The 22,643-nt window shown below is 40.3% G+C and overlaps 1 protein-coding gene across 1 annotated transcript in view; it reads right to left on the reverse strand.

The window, feature by feature from the left end:
- EEPD1 (endonuclease/exonuclease/phosphatase family domain containing 1) overlaps nucleotides 1-22,643 on the reverse strand; it is a 50,351-nt gene that overhangs the window by 15,211 nt on the left and 12,497 nt on the right. The window contains exon 2 of the mRNA XM_053466390.1: nucleotides 6,263-6,314. Coding sequence (XP_053322365.1) covers nucleotides 6,263-6,314 — 52 coding nt within the window. The remainder of the gene's footprint in view (nucleotides 1-6,262; nucleotides 6,315-22,643) is intronic.

Here is a 22,643-nt window from a genome sequence, read left to right on the forward strand (position 1 = left end):
CGGGAGACATCTACGCAATACGCGTATGCAACTTCCGGTACCGGCACCGGAAGTTGCATACGCGTATTGCGTAGATGTCCCCCGTCGGCCCCGCAAGACACCCGGGAGTCTGCTCCGGTAAGTCGAGGAGGGGGGGGCAGAGGAGGACAGTGGCAGCATATCTCGGGGGGGGGGAGGACAGTGGTAGCATATCGCGGGCGGGAGGAGGAGGAGGACAGTGGTAGCATATCGCGGGGGGGAGGAGGAGGAGGACAGTAGTAGCATATGGGGGGGGAGGAGGACAGTGGTAGCATATCGGGGGGGGAGGACAGTGGTAGCATATCGGGGGGGAGGAGGAGGACAGTGGTAGCATATCTCGGGGAGGGAGGACAGTGGCAGCATATCTCGGGGGGGGGACAGAGTGGCAGCATGTTTTTTTTGGTGCTTTTTTAAAGAAAAAAACTTTTTCTTTAAAAAAGCACCAAACTTTTAGGTTGCGGCCTATATACGGGGGCGGCCTATATCCGAGCCAATACGGTATATATATATATATATATATATATATACATGCATGCATCCATGTATACTCTACATAGTCCTGGAATGAGACCTTTTGAGAATCTCTCATCTATAGTAGCTGATTAATGGTTTATACACATTTTATTGCTCATGGAATATACATAATTGTGAGTTTAATTGTGGTGGAGGACTGTTCTAACACCAGAGTACATGAGAGGGGCAAACTGAAATGGGTCAAAAAAGTATGGTATAATCTTTCCCAACAGAAGTGTCTCTTAAACACAAACATTGGAAAGAGTTTATAAATATCCTAACTACTGCCTGGCTGTGAGCAGAAAATAATGGTCCCTCAAGTTCTAATTTAAGAAGTCAGAACACAAGCCAGAGAGAATAAATACCCCATTCTCAAGGACAACTTAAGACCCTATTCTTCAGTCCAGGAAAACTCCATTGAAATATTAATGCTCATGTAGGGCTTGGGCTGTATCCTTATGATGACTTTCTGATTAGCCAGGAAGGAACACCGGATAACAATAAACATACCTAAAATTAGATGAAACATAACTACAGCAATGTGGGAAAACACTTTTCTACTTGCTTCCTTTAACACAGGTTTTGAAATACCAACATCTTCCGCGGAGCTTTGCTTGGTGTACCTTACAAGAAACTCAAATTGCCTAACCAATACATAATTCATAATTTGCTATTGATTGCATAATGTAGATATCATTCTAGTTGTCATATTCAACAAATACAAAGTTTATTTAATATTTAATAATATATCGACTGTGAAAATGGATACGCTTTCTGAAAACAAGAAAATTATAATCATTATCATATGGTAGTAGTTATCCTTTTGCTGATCATACCTAAATTGAGACAGACCAGAAAATCTCATTAGACTGAGGATCATTCAGAGCTAACACCTACCCTGTAATGAAAATGGTTCCAATAACATGTATAATAATAATAAATAATAATAATATATCATGTAACATAATTTCCTGATTAATTATATTTATTATTACTTAAATGACAGCAATGTTATAGTATAACAATGAAGCATAACACTGATAAGGTTTAAATGGTCTAAATATTAAAACCAGCATATTATGAATGTAAATCTTATTATATATTCAAGTGGCATAATTTAGCAAAGTCTGTTTTTTTTCATTCTTCAAATAGACCTTTGAGAACTGCTCCTTGAGAGCGCATAAACAATGGCTGGCTACAGATCCATGCTATCTCGAGGTCAGGCTTTCTTGGCAAGTGTTGTCCCACCGGGGCCCACTGCCAAAATGTGTGTTTAGTTTTCACCCTGAGCAGCTGTGAGACTCAAACCTGACAATAGAACTTATGGCCACTGACCGATTTTACCTTTACAAGAACAAAACCTTCATTGTTAATTGATTATCATCTGGACCAAACTTTTAATTGAACGGTACATTGGGTCTTCTTTGTAGTGGAATAAATAAATAAAGGTCACGACACAAATGCATTCGCCGGCCAGTCTGTGAACTCATCAAATTATTTAAGAACATATGTCTAATTTACTGTGTAACAATATTTGATGTAAATATAGTGTTTCTACATTCTTTAATTTTATGATTTTATATACAGAGGACATTGATATCAACATGAACTCTGGAGTTTGCAGGAACATTTGGAAAATAAAACCTTAATGTATCATTATGTCCATAAAGAGGTATGAGACTGGATTAAGGAAGAACGGACAGTGTCTTAATATCCTGCCCTATGATGAATCCCCACTTGGGAAATTCGGCTCACTTGGGCTATTACAAAACAAATGAATCTCCATCAGCATGTCAGTCTTATCCTGCCCAAAAGGTGAGTCAAGAAACAAGATGAGAAGCAAGTTTCCTCAGGACAAGGGAACAAACAATCGTGTATGTTTATGGGCTTTGCCAGTTGTGTGAGACTGATGTGTGCTAGGAGGTCTACATCTGAACTCGCATTTACAGATGAGGAGGGCCCCAAGAGTTTTCCAAAAAGGAGAACATATATTTCTCATGTAGGGAAAAATGCCCTCGCAATTTGGTTCTGGACTGTCCCTGTAGGCCAGATTATACTGAAATTGCTGATGGAGATTCTTTCTCTGTAATGGCACAAGTGAGCTCAAATTTTGGGGGTCTCCTGAACAGGGAAGAACCTTACAGCAGCTTATTAAGACGCTACCTGTTCTCGGTTAAGCTAGTCTCATTCTTGATACATCCCTGACATCACTATGCAATATCATAAAGGCTGAGCTGCCCCAGTATAATGCATAGGTAATGTTCTTAAAACTATCCTCGCCAATTTAACTATGCATTATAAAGGGCCAGCTCAGTGCTTCCTACAGGAGACACTCTATGGCAGGGGCGTCCAACATGTGGCCCGCTGGCCAAATGCGGCCCGCGGGACCTCGAGGTGCGGCCGGCGTGAGATTGGCAGCCAGGATCACAAGAGCCCTGCTGCTTACTTGTGGGAGGATCTATTGTACTGCACAGAAGAAGCGGGAGGCCACGCCCCCTGCTGAAGTCTGTGAGCGGCATCGAGAGCTGTAGTCAGGGCCGGCCCTATAATGGGGCAGACTGGGGCAATTGCCCCAGGCGGCACTTTAGAAGGGGCGGCACTTTGCCGCCCCAAGCGCTTTTTTTTTTTTTTTTTTTTTTGAAGCGGAGGAGAGAGAGAGGGGCACCGAGTAGTTTTCGCTTACCCGCTTGGCGCCCCTCTCTCTCTCTCCTCTGCGGCGAGTCTCCCTGTTCGGTCCCGGTGCCGGCTTGTAATGCAGAGCGCCGGAAGTGACGTCAATTTCCGGCGCTCAGCATTACAAGCCGGCACTGTGGCAGAGCAGGGAGACTCGCCGCAGGACTGTTTAAAGGTAAGTACCGGGGTGGGGGGGGTTGATAATGGCGTCGGCGAAGTTTAAAATGCCGCCCCCCCCGGCGTCAGTGGGGGGGGCGGCGTTTTAAACTTCGCCCCAGGCGGCGTTAAGTCTTCGGCCGGCCCTGGCTGTAGTGCAGGTAAGGGGGTGGGGAAGGTTGTTTGAATGAGTATGCGTGATTGAGGGAATGAATCTGTGAATGAATGAATTTGTGTGTGTATGATAGCATGGATGTGTAAGTGCTGGAACATAGGCATGATGAGACTGTGATTGCTGTTAGCAATCACACTCCTATCATGCCAAGTCAGCCAGTACAAGCTGAAACCTAGCTAGCTGCCCCCTTGTGTATTGATGCTGCCAGCAGTATGGGGTCTGCACATCACTTACAGCCACCCTGTACCAGCATGTACTGGCTGACTTGGGATGATAGGAGTGTGATTGCTAACAGCAATCACAGTCCCATCATGCCTAGGTTCCAGCATTTACTGGTTGTCTGGGTATAAAAAGAGTGTGTTTGCTGTTAGCAATCACACTCTATCATGCCAAGTCAGCCAGTACATGCTGAAACCTGGCTAGCTGCCCCTCTTGTATATTGATGCTGCCAGCAGTATGGGGTCTACCCTTACAGCCACCCTGTACCAGCATGTACTGGCTGACTTGGGATGATAGGAGTGTGATTGCTAACAGCAATCTGCTAACAGCAGTCACAGTCCCATCATGCCTAGGTTCCAGCATTTACTGGTTGCCTGGGTATAAAAAGAGTGTGTTTGCTGTTAGCAATCACACTCCTATCATGCCAAGTCATATTGTTGATTTTTTTTGTCCAATTGTGGTGTGTTAACGCACTAAAATTAGACAAAAAATACAATAACTATTAATTTATATATGATTGTTTATAGCAATCACACTCCTATCATGCCCAGTCAACCAGTACATGCTGGAATCTGGGTATGCCTGAGATTGCTGTTAACAATCATAATATATCATTTTTTTTGTACAATTTTGGTGTGTAAAAGGGATTTTTTTTATTTTTAAAGGTGGGGGGGGGTCATTTTTGGTTTCGGCTAAGTGAACCCTGAATTTTCGGTTTTGGTCCAGAATTTTCATTTTAGTGCATCCCTAAAATAAATAGAACTATTTCATTTTTACTTATCCAGAATCCTGAATTTGTAGTCACAAAACTTTCTAGGCCCAGAAATCAGTGAGAGGAAAAGTAAAGGTTTTGTGTCACTTACTTTATTTTAATCTGCATATCTTATTAAAGGCCATATTTTCTCACAGTGAAAAATGAGTGCGGCCCTCGCACGTATACAATTCTGATGAAGTGGCCCACTGCAGAAAAAACTTGGACACCCCTGCTCTATGGGATTTACTGCTGATAATGGACTATGGTATCAAGGGTATGAAATGTTCAACTCTATAGCAAACTTTCTCTTTAGTTATTGGATGACGTTGTGAGAAATAATAATAATAATAATGTAGATCATGAGAACAAAAAGTGAAGATGTCTTCCCCTGTGGGCTAGATGGGTTTGTAATACATATGCATTGCTTATCTTTACCTGGAAGCACCATTGCATACGTTTATTTAGTGTATAGCAGAGTAAAACAAAGGATTTCAGAAACATGATACATCTGCTTTAAATTGATTTTAGTAATGTAATTCCAGACACAATAGGTTGATAGGATAATGCTTGACACATTGCTCAGTAACATGCAATGTAATTGTTTGATTACATGCTAGTTAGAAGAAACATTGGCAGGATTACATGCTGCTGACATCCCTGATCTATATAATTCTTCTACAGGAACAATGCAGCTGGGTGGTGACACATTTACATCAAGCCATTTTCTGGTTCATACCTTGCAGTAGATATTTCAGAGAATTCTTATTCTAGTGTAGCATACGTTGCTGTTTACTAGACTTGTGCATTTGGATTTGTACAAATTTTAACAAAATTTGCCAATTTTATTAATTCTTATGAATATTCGAAACTGAGGAGGGACCACAACGAAACAAACAAAAATGAAGCAGATTATTTTCACAATGTTTTCACTCTCACTCAAACTTACTAAGAGTCTCTCACATTCACTTTCTCTCAGTTTCTCCCTGCCTTCTTCACCAGCTACTTTTGTGTCCCAATTTCTTGTTCTGTAGCTCCGCCTCCTGTCTTGCCTCTTCTTGTTCTTCTGTCTTCTTTCTTGATCTGCTTCTTCCTGCTATTCGCTCCATTAACCTGGCATCCTGGAGCACTTCCGCAACAGAGCCTTAGCTCCTCCGATTGGGGGAATAAGGGAGAGGCTGTCCAAAAGGTCAGAATAATGCTGACAGACTTGCACGGAAAGACAAGTGCCAAAACCCACAGCATGCCCCTTGGGGGCTGATGCTGCACATTTCTCCAATTGGAGGAGAGTGTGGGTGCGGAAGCAAGCCAAGAAAGAAGACAGAAGATGAGAAGAACAAAAACAGGCAAGACCAGAAGCAGAGCTGTGGAATTCAATGAGAGAGCTCTTTGGCTGCAAAAAGTACAGCATTCTGCATTGGTGGGGCAGTATGGGGCATCATACTGTCCCTTTAATCATAACTTTAAATATTTAAACCAAAATAATGAATATAGACACATTTTTATACAATGTTTCTGGCTAGATGTAAGCAATCAATTCATATGTCAGTAAAGATGTGAACAACAACATATGCTTCATCCCTATACTATTTCACATGAACATTGTGTTTCTCCTTAAAAAAAAAAAAAACTAATGAAAGCAATTTAGTATTGTATTATTTACACATTTATATAATTATTGCATGAAGCTTCTATCGAGCAGCAGTAACAGTTACCTTAAATTAGATAAATGAATGAAAAAATACAGAGAAAGTTACCTTCTCCAGGGCATCTCGATCAGACAGTTCTTGAACAGCCAATAGCTTGATACTAAATATAAAGAAAAAAATGTGTAAAATTTAATTTAACAATTTGTGTTTTTTTCTGTATAAATATATTTCATCATGTTTGCATATGGCCTATCTAATATAACCCAGCACAAAAAGTTAACTGTCATGATGCCAACAATAAAGCATATTTGATTTATAAATATTCTTTTTTTTAATTTGATTTTAACTAAAATTGCTATTCCAGTTGAATGCACCAAAGAAAGGATGAAACATGTTCTCTCTATGTGCCAAATAACTGTACACACACATCAGAATCGGTATTTAATGTAATGTATTCTTTGTCTAATTCAATACTTTCAAGGTCAGATTATTAAGGCCAAATATTATAAATATCAACACCCTTTAAAAAAACAGCCGATACAGTTTTCTTTCTTGTATATACAATTAAAATATAATATTTTGTTTCTAATGTTCATATACTTTTCTCTCTTCAAATAGGAACCAAAGCGTAAATACATGGAAAAAATGTAACATGTTGTAAAAGAGTGCATGCAAAAACAAAAAAGCTATATTGTACACATATATACCTGATTTATGGGTGAAAAAAAATGATGATGTTTCAATAGAAAAGAGACTGTCCCCACCGTCTTTCATGCTATTCAGGGAACTATTTTTATGTGAAACACTCTGTAATGTCGCTTGGCTTCATCCCATTTAATTTCATAGCAGGTGGTGTTCACTTTTGGGTGTTTTAAGGGCATATCTGAAAACTTCCCAGGGTCACCCATCTTGAGCTTGCCCTCTTCTAGGGAAGTGGTTTTATGTGGGGGCAGGGCTGCCCACACGTGGCGGTTAGGCAAGCATTGCAAGGGATGGGGCTAGCTCCCGGTACCCATAAATAGCTAGGAGTAAGAGAGAAATGGGCAGGGCATGAGAATATCCAATGTTTCTCTGCCTGGAGAAAAAGCAAGATGACCCAGAGACCCCAGGGAGCAGTGTTTCACCCAGAGACTACGGGTCAAACCCATAGAGTTCCCAGATATGATTAAGGGTGAATGCTTCACTGATGCACTACTGCCTCTTTTAATGTATTATATTTATTAGTTTTTTGCATGATTGCATTAGACACTAAAATGTAAGGTGGTCCTTGGGTTCCACCAATCTATAGTCCCTAGGTTCCAAAAGTATGTAAACCTCATTAGAGTTTTATTGAATGCTGCTATTGTTCAACAGTATAAAATAGCAGCTGTGCACTAAAAATTTAGAGATAGTGATCTGCCAAAATTAACTTTGTTTACACAGAACAAAAGAAAATTGGTTTGCTGAAAGTCTTGGACATCAGCTGCAATGAATGTCTTCATAAAAATATGGGTCCCAGAGATAACAGAACTGAGCTTCCAAGACGCCCATGGATTTATGTCAAAAAAGTGTTCTCATGCAAAGTTTTTTTTTTTTAAATGATGTTATTGTCATGAAATAAACACTCCAGTAGATCTTCTGTTAACTGCTTTATTCATGAAACATCTAGCATAACTCACAGGCAGTGTTTGTCATGGCTGCTGTCAGTTACTCTCCCTCTGGAGTCAGTTACCAATGTGACTCCTCCCACTCATTGTAACTTTATTAGCAGGCCTGCTCCCATGACATCTTCCTCCTTAAAGAAATAAGAACAAACACCAGCAATACATAACAATATAAAAGGTACCATCAGCAGGGAGGTAGGTAATATGCATATATTTTAAACTAAACAACAACATATTCCTGACTTGGGCATCGGGGTAGACTACCCTAGCCCCCAGTAACATAGGGATTATTCTGCCCATTCTTCATGTTACTGTACTAACTAAACATTATACAGTTTGTGTCCCTGTAACGGATTGGAGGTTTCACCACTCTGCCGCTGGAAGTTGTCTTGAAGTTATTGGAGGCAGCAGAGACCTGGGAACCTCCTGGAACAACTGTATTACGCTCTGGTTGCGAAACTGGGCATGGTCCACTATCTGCCAGTGGAGTATCAGTGCAGTGTTCCCCAGGTTGTTCTCCGCAGTCTAAATCTGGAATAGCTTGGAGATGCCTGCGGTTCCTGCGCACAGCACCTGTGTTGGTCTGTACTACATAGGAACGTGGGTCTTGAGAGTGACATATAACAGTAGCAGGGGTCTTCCAGCTTGTCTCCTGGTCTAGCTTCACCCTAACACTCTGGCCAGGGGACAATTTAGACAGAGGGCGTGCTGAATGTCTTCTGTTGTAGAAGAATTGATAAGACGTCTTCATCTTTTCGTCTCTCTCCTTCACTGCCCATGGAAGGTCATCACTTGCCGGTACACTGAGATTCCACTGAGGGACAGTGGTACGCATGTGGCGGCCCAACATGAGGTGAGCTGGACTTGTACCGGTTGCCTGCAGCGGTGTGGCCCTATAAGCCATGAGGGCTAGGTACGGATCCTGCTGTTTCAGAATATGCTTAGCAGTCTGGACGGCCCTCTCAGCAGCCCCATTGGACTGCGGGTAGTGTGGGCTAGACGTGGTGTGCCGAAAATCATATTCCTCACTGAACTTTTTGAACTCATCAGAGGCAAACTGCATGCCATTATCACTCACAAACTCCAGTGGAATGCCCCATCTAGCAAACATGCTTTTGAGATGGGAGATGACACTTCGGCTAGTCATTGCAGTGAGAGGTGCTATTTCAATGTATCTTGAGTAGTAGTCTACCACAATCAGGTATCTCCTACCCCTCATCTCACATAGGTCAGCAGCAATCCTTTGCCAGGGGCCCCCAGGCAGTGGGGATGTTACCAGGGGCTCCTTCCTCTGAGTAGGCCGATTATCACGACAGAAAGCACACCTTAAGATCAGTTCTGCTATATCCACATTGATGCCAGGCCACCAAACTGATAGCGCAGCCCTTTCTCTGCACTTTGTGATGCCCTGGTGGCCATGGTGTAGCTGTTGTAGCACCTCGCGCCTTAAGCTTGTTGGGATGACAATCCTATCCTGGAAAAGAATAAGGCCATCCACCTCAGAGAGGTGAGCCCTCTCAGTATAATACCTGCTTAGGGACACACAGGCGGATCGGCAGCTTGGCCAACCCTCCCGAATGAACCGGATAACATCCTGGAGATCAGCATCCTGCAAGGTTTCTTGTTTGATTTTTTCTAGTCTTGCTTCTGAAACTGGACGTGAAGACATAACAGAGTCCACAAACATTTGGACCTCATAGTCAGAGTCAGAGAAGTCACTGTCTTCTAAGGGAAGTCTTGACAGAGTATCAGCTACCACCATCCTCTTCCCAGGAACATGTATGGCTTTGACATTGAACCTCAGAAGGCGCATTAGTAGCCGTTGGCAGCGAATTGGGGCCTTATCCAGATCAAATGAGTTAATCAGAGGCACCAGGGGCTTATGATCTGTTTCCAGGCTGAAGAAATCCAGGCCCACTAGATATCGTTGAAATCTCTCGCAGGCCCACACACCCGCCAGACACTCTTTCTCAATTTGGGCATACCGCTTTTCAGTATCTGTTAGGGTCCGTGAACAGAAGGCCACTGGACACAATTCCCCATCATGTTCCTGTAGCAGTGCGGCGCCAAGCCCATAACAACTTGCATCTGCACTCACCACTGTTGTCCTGGTAGACTCATAGAATTTTAATACTGGTGCTGACACCAACATCTTCTTCACCTGAGCCAAAGCCTTCTCTTGGGGCTCACCCCAGTACCAGGCAACATCATTTTTTAACAGTTCGGTCACCGGGTGCAAAACTGTTGATAGATCTGGCAAGAATTTGCCCAGAAAATTAATAAGACCCAGAATCTGCCTAAGTTCTTGCACTGTCGCAGGGCTTTTCATTTCTGTGACGGCATGTACTTTGCTTTCATCGGGCCTTATGCCCTGACTGCTTACAAGATGTCCAAAATAGCGCAATTCAGATTGTTTAAAGCAACATTTATCTTTGTTCAGCTTAAGTCCAGACTGTCTGATAGTCTGTAGCACTTTTTCCAAACGGTGATCATGTTCCTCTGCTGTAGAGCCATAGACCAGAATATCATCCATGACAACTACTGCGCCTTCATGGTCCCTCAAGAGAGCACTCATCTCTCGCTGGAAGATCTCTGGAGCCGAGGAGATGCCAAAAGGGAGGCGGCGGAAGCAGAACCGCCCGACAGGGGTGATAAAAGTAGTTAATTTCTGGCTACCTGGATCTAAGGGGATCTGCCAAAATCCACTAGAGGCATCTAGTGTGGAAAAGAATCGTGCCCCCGCCAGCTTAGGTGCAATATCCTCAAGTGTAGGCAAGACATACCGTTCTCTTTTTACTGCCGCATTCAGACGTTTTAAATCCACGCAAATTCTGATTTTTCCATTTTTCTTTGTTACCGGCACCATGGGTGCACACCAGTCGGTTGCTTCCGTCACCACCTCAATTATCCCTAGAGCCTGCATACGCTTCAGTTCAGCCTCTACCTTGGGCAAAATAGGAAATGGTATCCTGCGAGGAGTAGACAAACTGTAAGGAACAGCATCGGGTCTCAGTTGAATCCGTACCGGTTCACAGTTTAATAGTCCTATGTCTCCAAACATGTCACTCTGTATTTCATTAATTCTAGAGACAAGGCCTAATCTACAAGCCACTGTGCGGCTAAGGAGGTTGTTACCACACCGACCTCTTATGACATAGATCCAGAAGGTGAAGTGCCTTGATTTATACACACTGCGTGCGAGGAATCTGCCCACACAGTCTACACGCCCTCCTGGGCTGCGGACACATGCTCTGCTAGCTTCCAAGATGGGGCATTGTGGTAATGATTTAAAGCTTTTCTCAGACATAACAGAGATATCTGCCCCTGTGTCAATCTTGAATTTGATGCATGCCCCCATCACAGGGAGTTCCACACTCCAACAGTCATCGGTGTCCAGCCACTGTGATACTGATCCAAGGAATAGTTCATCTGTACATTCAGATTCACATCCAACTTCAATTTCCTTTACCATCTCTGTTTTACATGTAACTTCAAAATGACCCATGCGATTGCATTTTCTACATCTCTTATTCTTAGCAGGGCAGGGGGTTTTCGGTCCATGAATGCGGTTACAGCGAGAGCAGCGTGATTTCAGCCCTTCTGCAGTCTGCAGCCTACTGCCCGTACTATGCTTCTCTCTAATAGAACGTGTGGTAGTCTGCATTTCATTCACCATGCATTCAGACCTCATGGTCACATTCTGTGCTTTTACCATCTCGCTTTGGCGTGCCATTCTGATAGCCACATCTAGTGTCAGTTCAGGCTCCAGCTGCAACTTCTGCGACACATCAGCATCAGCTACACCAATAACAATTCGGTCACGGATGTGTTCCTCCTTAGCAGGACCAAATTCACAGTACTCTGCCATTTCAAATAAACTGCGTACAAAGGACTCCACAGACTCTCCTGCTAGCTGACTGCGTTTATAGAAACAGGCCCTTTCATGGATTACATTTCTCCGTGGGACAAAATGGGCACTCAGTTTGTCCATGACAATATCAAAGTTATATTCTTCCCCTTCCTGGAAAATGAATGCATTATATATGGGCTCTACATCCTTCCCCATGGCATACAAGAGTGAGTTAACCTGTACCTCTCCACTCTCCTTATCCAATTTTGAAGCGATGCGAAACCGGGAGAACCTCTGACGCCATGCTGGCCATGCTGCAGGCTGAGAGAAATCAAAGGGTTCAGGAGGCTGAAACTTGGACATGTTGGCAAACTTGCAGACTGTTAATGTAGGGTAAACAGCACTTCTGACACCATGTCATGAAATAAACACTCCAGTAGATCTTCTGTTAACTGCTTTATTCATGAAACATCTAGCATAACTCACAGGCAGTGTTTGTCATGGCTGCTGTCAGTTACTCTCCCTCTGGAGTCAGTTACCAATGTGACTCCTCCCACTCATTGTAACTTTATTAGCAGGCCTGCTCCCATGACAGTTATCACCATAGCAATCAAAAGAATGTTCATCCTGATTGGATAATTACATTGGCTGCTTTGGTGATTAAAGACCACTTTTCAGATGTTGCAACAGATCACATTTTAGACACCACCATACCTGGGAACCTTCCAAGATAGGCTACCTGGAGCTCTCTTCAACAGAGGGACTGTACACGAGGATATTGCAGTAGTGCTGCTGCATATCTTACTGCCAGTGACTGAACTCCAAGACTCTGAACGGATTTTAATGTAAGATCCGATATTTTACTTTCAAATTAAAGACATTTTATCCTCTCCTCTCCGCCTTTCTCATTATTATTTGAGAGCACCCATTGAGTATCTCTAAGACCATCTTGTTGGTTGAATAAGAAGACGCTTCTGACTATATAAGAAGGGAGCACCAACATTTTACATTGTAAGAGTCTCTCCTATGTTTTCCTTTATATTTAAATTCTATTATGCTACACAATATTGGGATTTCGTTTGCTCTTATGTGTATGTATAACTGTTATTGTTATTTTTTGTGATAAAAGATCTTCTTTAAAGTCCAGCTCTCAAGCGAACCTTGTCACACCTGGACAGTAAAACAGATTGTACTGTAAGGACTGCTTGGAGTCTAGAGAAATGCACAAAATTGTCAATAAAGAAAGCGCTCAGTGCGTTAAGGATACCTGTAATACTGCTATTAAATATTAATAGAAATCAATGAGATCAATAAGGTTATCCTTGAGAGAAATGTGCAGGAGAATTAAAAATAAAAGCCAGAGAAGCAGTAATGTCCTGGTAGAAATCGATGCGCTTTTCATTGAAACAAAAAGTATGCAAACTTAAACAACTGGTGTTTGGTCCATTGAGCAGAACAGCAGATGACCGGTTGTAGGTTGTATTAGGTGCGTAGGATGACTTTGGTGCTTAAACAAAATTATATATAGTAAGGGAGCATATAGTAAATAGATGACTCATGGTATGTTGGAATTTAGTGACCTAACTGTATACTAGGGCCAACCCTAGTGAGTTTCTCCTGCAAGAATAGCTGAATTCACACAATGTGATTTCTTGAAATATAGTTATAATCCAGGGCCAGTTCAGAGCCCTGTAGTATGAATAATCCACTAGATGAAATGCTTTATCTGATCTCAATTCACTTTATAATACTTATATTATATTACTATATCATTGATATCACAAACCTTGTGAGGTCTGTTTCCAGTAACCACATTCAGTTACTTGGTGACATATTTAAGAATAATGCAGCTGCACATTGATCAATCAATGCTTTCTGTTGGGCTAAAAATATCTCTACTGTAGGATTTTTGTATCACATTACAGGTGTCCAAATCGAGAAGCCTGTGTTGGGGCTGGCCAGAGGAGGGTCTGTTCGCAAGAATTGGTAAATTTAGAGGTATGGCTACCCACCATATGAGTACATGATGTATATGATGGCCCTTTTCATTTTTACGATTGTTTTGATTCCAGTTCCCCCCCCAAAAAAAAATTGGTGCACAGATCTAAATTGTAACCAGTTGCCACCACTTGTTCTTTCCCTGAAATAGTGTGACAGCAAATATGAAATTCATTTTCTGGAAATTTCTAATAATTGTCAAGGGGAAACTATTCAATGGAAAACATGTATGAATTTTGGAGCTCCACTGACCATACTTGGCCTCATTTCTATTTCACAATATGATGAATCAGACATGTTTTCCTACTTTTAATTGGTTTCAACTCCTACCTAAAACTAAGCAACCCTCTTTTTATAACAGGAACTGTATTTTCATGTATATGTTAACATCAGAAAGATGGATGGATAATCAGTCTCCAATATGCACTACTCTGCCACCACCCCACCAGAAAGATGGTTCTAGAGGAGTCATGGGTATATTTATCTAACACAGATAAGCATCCGAAACATTAAAAAATATGCAACATATGGGGCAGGGAGAGCGCTAAACAGCCTTTTAAGGGTGGGCAGGAGTGAGCCTGGTCAAAGAGAAAGCAAAATCTGACTTGGAGACCCTGGGAAGCAGGGCTTCACCTGGAGACTCCAGGTGAAACCCAGTGAGTTCCCAGGTATGGACAAATCCTTAATACATTTTTGTAGAAGGTTGTTAAACAAATATAAGTGGAAATATAAGGGAAATGCTTGCAATTCCTAAAATATAGGTGAGAAGTCATGTGGCAAATCACACCACAAGTCTGCCTATTATAATTTTTTTTTATTTCAAAAATGTATATTTTTAAAAGCATAATTTGCTTTTATTCACATAAGTCTAATATTAGAAATGAATGTTTGTTTGGTAAACATATTCTCCCATTATATGGCAAGTCTGCTCTGGTCATTACAGGGTTAGGAGGGTAATGCTAACATACCAGGTATGTTAACAATAACATAATTAAGGTTTCTTATTTGTATTGTAAACATATCACCTCTGATAAGCTCTTATGTTTCTTTGACAGGTTAAAAATCTCATTCCCACAACAGAAACGTTTATAACGTGTAAAAAGAATTTGATTATAATGAACACAGGCCCCCCCCCCCGGTCTTGTAGCCCACCTGAACTTGTCTTTCTAGGACTATGTTGCTGTTTAGATCCCTATTGTCCTACAGCTGAGAGAAAATAGCTACTGAATAGCTTTCCCCAGCTACTCTTTGTTGGATGTGTCATCCACAAAGTTACACATATATACATTGCACAATATTTCTGGAAGAGTAAACAGTTTAGACTGATTCATGTGACTGCTTATATTTGCGTCAATGTAATCACATGACGCTTGGTCACATGACATACTAAACTCACATTTCAAGAAGTCAACTTTCTTCCTTCACTTGTTAAATAAGATAAAAGATAAGCCAACACTAGTTTCTATTGTTCTATAAAGATTTTATAATGTGTTTCTTTTAGCACCCATCATACATATAAATCGTATACACATTTACTTCTCGTATACACAATGAAGAGATTAATTTAAAGTCTTATCTCGGGCTGTTAATGATTATTCCTCCCCGTTGGCTTATCTCTTCCCTGTTAAGTTCCACTTTTTGACAATAAAAATATCTGTCCTTTATCCCAACTAGGCTATGCTCACCATCCCATTTAATTCAATAACTATGAATAAAAGACACCAGGGATCAGAAAAAAAGCTTGGGATTACTTTCCTCTTTGTATAAATTGAAATAGATTCCATGATGAGAAACAAACAAAAAAACTAAAAACCCCAGAATACCAGCTGGGTATCTAAACATCCGGTGTCTAAACAGTACCAAGGTACTGAGCTAACAGATGGGCTTCGGTGTCAATCACCAAGGCTGGGAACAATACATAATAATATATTGCTAGGTGCTAAATTATAACAATTAAACACTGAAGCATGGACATTACTATTCTTTTCGTTACAAATTGCTGTTATTTTATATGATGGGTATAAGACAGCAGCAGACAGTCATGAAGTAACTTACTTAGTACAGAACTGTTTTCTTTTAATTATCACTAATACAGATGCTTAACATTTACAGTATAAGGATTGACGCATTTCAGCAGCCAGGTCGCCATGATTTTTTTTTTTACGTTGTTGTTCACTCTCTTAAAGTATTTTATGACAAACCCTGTAGCACGAGGGCCATAAATGCCACGGTTAGGAGTCTTAAGCACAGTCCTCTAAGGCAATCAGAGTCAGGAACACCAGCTTGTAGCATAAACAGTACTTTATTTTTAACTGCTCAAACCCCAAAACCAAATCATAAAAAGAAAAACTCAGCTCCGAATTGAAGCCCTCGCTGACTAAACTATGCTGGCCCAGACTGGCCAGCCAGCCTAATCACCCACTAGCTTGACCTTCCAGCCAGACCCAGCTAAGCCAGGCTCTGGAAAACCTTCCCGAGACAGCACACAAAAGATCCAGGTAGGTATTGCCTCACTTGGCTCAGGGATGGTCTTCTTCAGGAGCATAGGGAAACTTCCTCTTCCCTCAACAGTCTCTCACAGGCTCCAGGAGGTTTTAATGTGCAGGCCTTATACTAATCCCGGGCCGGATCCTGCAGACCTCTAACCTCTTGAAAAAGCCGGCAAGGATTTTCCTACTGAACAGGGAGATACTCTCCAATTGCTCCACCCCAGGGACCCATATGTATGATCTTCATAGCACCTGAGCCCAAATGCCATGCTAATCATCTCCCTGGGGTTAACAGCCTCACAAAATATATACATAAATATAAATCTTTGTCCAGGTATAATAATGGGCCTATTTGTCTAGAACAGATGCATACCATAGAACACAATCAATACATAGTCGCACAGAGTAGACGCAGCATCTATTTTGAAGGCTGCAATCATGGCCACCTGCAGAGTTATTGGCGGCCAAGGCAACCTACGTCTAAGACATTTCCTCTTTCTGCACTTGCTTTGCAACATAAGAACAAACCATAGAAACACAGAATTTGACGGCAGATAAAAACCAGCCGATCTAGTCAGCCAATTTTTCCAGGCTTAGAGACAGACCTTAGATTCAGTATAGCTTTGTGTCTGCTAAAATTCAGCATATAATACCTTTTCCACTGTTCCACTTATCTATCCTTGGTAAACCACATGATGATCCCCGACTGGCACCACAGGCAGCCACTCAACTTGCCTACAAGGCCAGCCCTGTTTTAGCGCAGTTTTGTATATGTATTTATTATGGTTATACATCACAACTTATTATAAGTACAAAAAAACTTCGTGTGAAGTAGCCTACACATACAACATGAAGTTTTACCTATTGAGCAGGAAAGCTCTCAGTAATTCTATTGTCTGAGACAAACAATGCAGTGGTCCTTTCAACAACAAGTGTGTAAAACACAAGCCATTTTCATGAAATGGAGAAGAATGGGAGAAGTGCCATCATACGAATGCTATGATGCAACACCAGGTCATTCAAGGCATTGAAAACAATTAGGCAAAAATATGGGAAAGATGTAAAGTTAAAACATTGAAGGAGTTGTGAACAAATAGACAGTTCTGAGTTTGTTTCACAATCATTCCCTCTGTGGCTCAGCTGACGTTCCAGATAAAACAGAATGCCCTATAGTAACCTTTGTACACAGTTAAAATGTTGAACTCTCATAAACTGGAGTGGGCAATAATCATGACCCAACATTTCATATATTAAGAGCCCTATCTACCAAAGCAAAAAATGGCCCTCGATTTCTAGAAAGCCTGCAGTTAAAACTTACATCACCACTGGGGTAATACAAAGGGTGGTTTCGTCACAAAATAGAACGTGGTCAATTGAAGACACTGTGGGCCTGGCCGGTGTTTTTCATATTTGTCCTCTGCTATCTCCAATGCCACCCGCATTTACAAATTATCAGAGCAACTTTAACACCAAAAACAGAGATATAGAGGGAAAGTGCAAACCATTCTCTCTCAAGTGTAGGAAGTGAAAGCTCATCAATAATAACGTGCGAGTTCTAACGTTAAAACCTTAAGGAGACACGGACACATTTTCAGTACTCAGTCTGTTTCGTAATCATTTCCTTCTTGGCTCAGCTGGCATTCAAGATAAACCAGGATGCCCTATAGTAACCTTTGTACACAGTTAAAATGTTGAACTCTCATAAACTGGTGTGGGCAATAATCCAAACAGACATCAGAAGGGCTACTAGAAGTTGTGGTTATATAACAAGGACATTGATGATAAGGAAAAAACAAAATCATGTTGAATTTTAAAAATATCCAAATATATTTAGGGTTACTAAAGTTCCTTGCTCTCTAGATTAATAAGAAATGTCCATATCTACAAAGCCAGCAACATGGGGTATTAAATATCAGTGACCATCTGCAAATATCATCAGGGCTGTGTTGGAATTGATAAATGTCAATGTATATTTGCAAAAAAAATTAACACTTCTATGAAAACTATTTATTTTTTGTTTATTCTAGTTCCTAAGTATCTCTCTTTTGGATCAAATCCCTTTTTTTTTCTTCTAATGTTCCTCATTTTAGAATGCAGAATGTTTGCTAGGTGCTGGGTCCTAAAAAAAAAAAAAATAATTCACTTACCCATGTATTAAAATCACCCCCTGCAGTGGAGGTGATAAAATAAACGCAATCCTATATTATTATTATTAACCAGCAACTTGGCTCCTGTTTTCAATTAATTAATACACTAGCATAGGGCTTTTTAAATTTTTTTTTTAAAATAAATAAATAAATTCCAATGAGTAGTCATCTGATTTCTAATCATGGCTGGTTTTACCACTGCCCCACTACAATATGATTTAATTCGTGATGGGGGGGGGCATATGCAGTATAAACCTGGGACACACACAATATTTATGTCCAATATATATATATATATATATATATATATATATATATATATATATATATATATATATTCATGTTACATTAAGCATAACAAAAGAGATATCTTATTAATATCTATTAATTAAAACACTATTCATTTTAATGTTTAATTATTTACAAGTTAAGTTATATATAGTAGAAGGAATATATATATATATATATATATAATATCTATATATCCTTAAACTATAATAATTAAAACACTATTCATTTGAATGCTTAATTATTTACAAGTTAAGTTATAGATAGTAGAAGGAATATATATATATATATATATATATATATATATCCTTTTAAAATAAGGAAAATTTGTTCTAACTGGCAAAGCAAAGTATCAAGAAGAATATTGCATTCACGTTCATGCGTCTTGATTTATTGTACAGATATAAACATTTGGCACATCTGCTAAATATTCCTTAAGCATTTCTTGTTGCTGAATTTCGCTATAATTGGTCTAGGACAAAGTTTCTATAGACCTAGAGGGTCATGTTCTAATAGACTAGAAATAAAATAACTTTTTTTTAGCTGATGCAATCCAGTGTTCGGTGAAGTGGTACATTTCCCAAGATATATGTGGCATTCAGCAGGACACGGAGGGCAATGATACACGGTGAAGCGTCTGATATCCTTGAAGCTCTGGTTAATGAAATATTTAAGTGCTTTCATTGACAGAGCTGAGACGCAATAATATACTGGTTACCAAATTCCTTCTACTATATAAAACCTCAACTTAACTTGTAAATAACTAAGCATTAAAATGAATAGTGTTTTAATTAATAGCAAAATGTTTATTTTGTTATGCTTAATTTAACATGAAAAGAAAACTAAACTCCCCTTCCAAGGTGACCGCAACCTAACAGCGTGTCACTCCAGCCATCACACACTTTAATGAATATGATGGCTGAATAATACTTGGCCTATGGGAAATGTGTTTGGCCTTCACTAACTTTGTATACTCACAGCCAGTCAGCTCAGGGAGGGTTCCACAGGGTCCCTTTAAATCCCTAATGTCGTATTATACAACAGAAGCAGAAAACCAGTAATATGAGGATCGTGTGGGTGTCTAGAGCGCCCAAAGCACCAAAACAGGCGGGTTTACATTACAGATATTTTACATTATAAAAAGCATAGTGAGGCGGACAATAGATTGACATTAGCCTAGTTCCAAACAGGTTCTCATCACTGAAATCACCTTTGTGATCTTTTCAAAAACTCCAACTAAGCTAAAGCAAAAAGTCTAAGCCGATTGCTTTACAAGAGATGGTGATATGTCTGCGTGCAGCAGGCAACAGGTGACAATTCTGTAATTATAACTGGATCTAACGGACAGAGAAACTAGATACCCTGGAAAACAACATAAAAGTCTTAGCTAGCTCTCTGCTCGGCTGCGTTCCATGTTCAGAGGTGTCACCCAGCTTTCTCCCTAAGTAGAAAAGACCAGGTGGAAAAACCATACTAGAGGGCTTAGCTTGTTCATCGACAAGTGATATTCTATCAAACACATACAGTGATAACTTATTTGGGAAATCCAACTTCCTACTCAAAGTTCTATTTCCATAGTAAGAAGAAGGAACACACTACATATGATATTTTAATTCGCTCTCCTAGTTAAAGGTATTTTAACCGATCAAGTTCTGCTTGAGTGCCTCAGAGTTCATTATACTAGTGGTATACTGTAGTTGACATCAATGTCCCCCACTGCTATAGCAACTGCCTTCTCCTGCTTCAAATATTGTGTAAACATACCCACATGCATGTTTAAAGGGACACGTTAGCCCTCAAAAAACATGTTGACAGTGGAGTTCATTTTGCTGGGTTGTATGGCTAGAGGCATTAGTAGCAGAAAAACATAGCAGGTTCTGCAACCTGGTCAGCATACCTCGTAACTTTCTGTCCCGGGTACCCAGAGCCCCTCTTGCGGGATGCGGGCAGGAGGTCATTGGGCCTTCCCGCTGATGTCGGTGGGCAGGCCCGCTCATGTCAGTGGGTGGTCCCACTGAGGCCATGGGACATATGCAATTTTTAATAGGGAGGTGTGCATTCCATTGCTTCCCCTTAGTGGCATCACTTCACCTGGAGTCTCCTGGCGATACCTGGAGAGTTCCAAGGTATGCTGGTCAAACGTGAGTATTGTGCACTGTTCTGGAGGCCCCATCTCCAGAAGGATATTGACAAACTGGAGAGAGTTCAGAAGAGAGCTACTAAAATGGAAAATGTTTTACAGGGCAACAAATATCAGAACAGACTAAGGGATATGTATAGCTTGAGGATGTGATAGGAACATTTAAATACTTAAAGGGAATTAACAAAGTACAGGAGGGAAGTTTATTTCAAATGAGGAGAAATGTTAGAATAAGAAGTCATAATCTAGAACTAGAAGGTCAGTGGTTTAGATGTAATGTACATTTTATTTTACTAAAAGGGTGGTAGGTAAATGGAACAGCCTCTCATCAGATGTAGCAGGCTAATACAGTGAAGGAATTTAAACATGCACAGGATAGGTATATGGCTGTCAAGACCAAGGACTGATTAAACTGTTTACGTCAGGAAAAATGGACAGGCTAGATATGCTGAAGTGGAAGTCATTACCAAGCAAAGACAAATTTGTTAACCAGAACCATTTTTCAATTACAGAACTTTCAGCAGCAGGTAACAAAATGTATCTTAGTTTACTCATAACCAACACAGCACTGCCAGTACTAGACACAATAGAAATGTTATAAAGTACGAAAATGTCAAATTATTATTATTATTATGTTAGCTGTTCATTCAAAGTCAATGACAGACTGGTTTCATTATTTTTAATGTCAGGATGTACAGATGAATGCTTATGAGGAGAATTTTAGTAATTCAATAAATGTCAATGTTATTCCATTCTATTGGCACAGCATGTAGAATAAACACGGAAACACAATCAATGAGTCACACTACTTACACATAGTACTGTCTCCTGGCCTCCACTCAGAAACATGTACCCGTTTTTCCAGTTTGTAACTAGATTACTTTTTTAATATTGGTTTGTTTATTATCCTCAAAATAATAACTCTGGATAAAGAACATCCCTTCCTTAATGATGCTATAGAATATGGAATGATAGAATAACAGAATATAAAAAGATAAAACATAATAACATATAAAATGTGACTTACAATGACATAATATTTAACAGATTTGTTAAGATTTAATTGCTTAACGTACTAGTGCCTATTACTAAACGTGTTCATTCAGAATCGTTCAGTTTGAACTTAATTTTGAACAAATTTTGTCTAATTTGGGCATGACCGGAAACCAGGAGGTACCACTAAGGAAACAAAAAAAACAAAATTAATATTAAAATGGTGCTACTATATCTGCCATCACACCTTGTACAATTTGTCTAATGGTCATTTTTTCTGGTGGAATGATCTTGGCCTAAAAATCGAGCTATTTACTTTGTTATAAGACTCAATCATCACATACAAGATTGTTTCTTGATGATCATAACCATTTTCAGGTTTTATCCCTATAATTAAATTAGAACTGGTGAGTTGCCACAAGGACACTCTCATGCAATGTATGCAGATTTTCATGTGATTGTAATATAATGCTAATATCCACATACTTAGGGATATTGACGGATTACCAAACCAGGGGATCATTCCTCACCAAGTGTTTAGTAAATTAGTGTTTAATAAATATGGGAGATATTTATGGACACTTTCAGGAGGGAAGTCATTATTACGCTGACCTGTATGAAAGCATGGGGGTAACAATTAAAGGGACCGTATACTGTCACCGGCAGCCTCACCAAAGAAGAATGCATATTAAAGTACGACGGGCCAAACACATGTCCTCCACATAAAATACATGGGAACCAGGCATATGAGGAGATCCTGCAGAGACCCCCATGCATTAGCAAAGGGAACACCACTCAATTTAAAGGGGCCTTTCGGTCATCTTATGCCTTAAAGTGATTGTCCTTTTAAACATATGATGGGCCTTTCTCTTTAAAAACAGGCTTAAGCGTTAGCATTGCTTTTGTTACAGATCACGCCTTCGAAGTTGGCAATAGAAAAT

This window comes from Spea bombifrons, chromosome 5, assembly GCF_027358695.1.
Source record: "Spea bombifrons isolate aSpeBom1 chromosome 5, aSpeBom1.2.pri, whole genome shotgun sequence".
In the NCBI taxonomy this organism is placed as follows: domain Eukaryota; kingdom Metazoa; phylum Chordata; class Amphibia; order Anura; family Pelobatidae; genus Spea; species Spea bombifrons.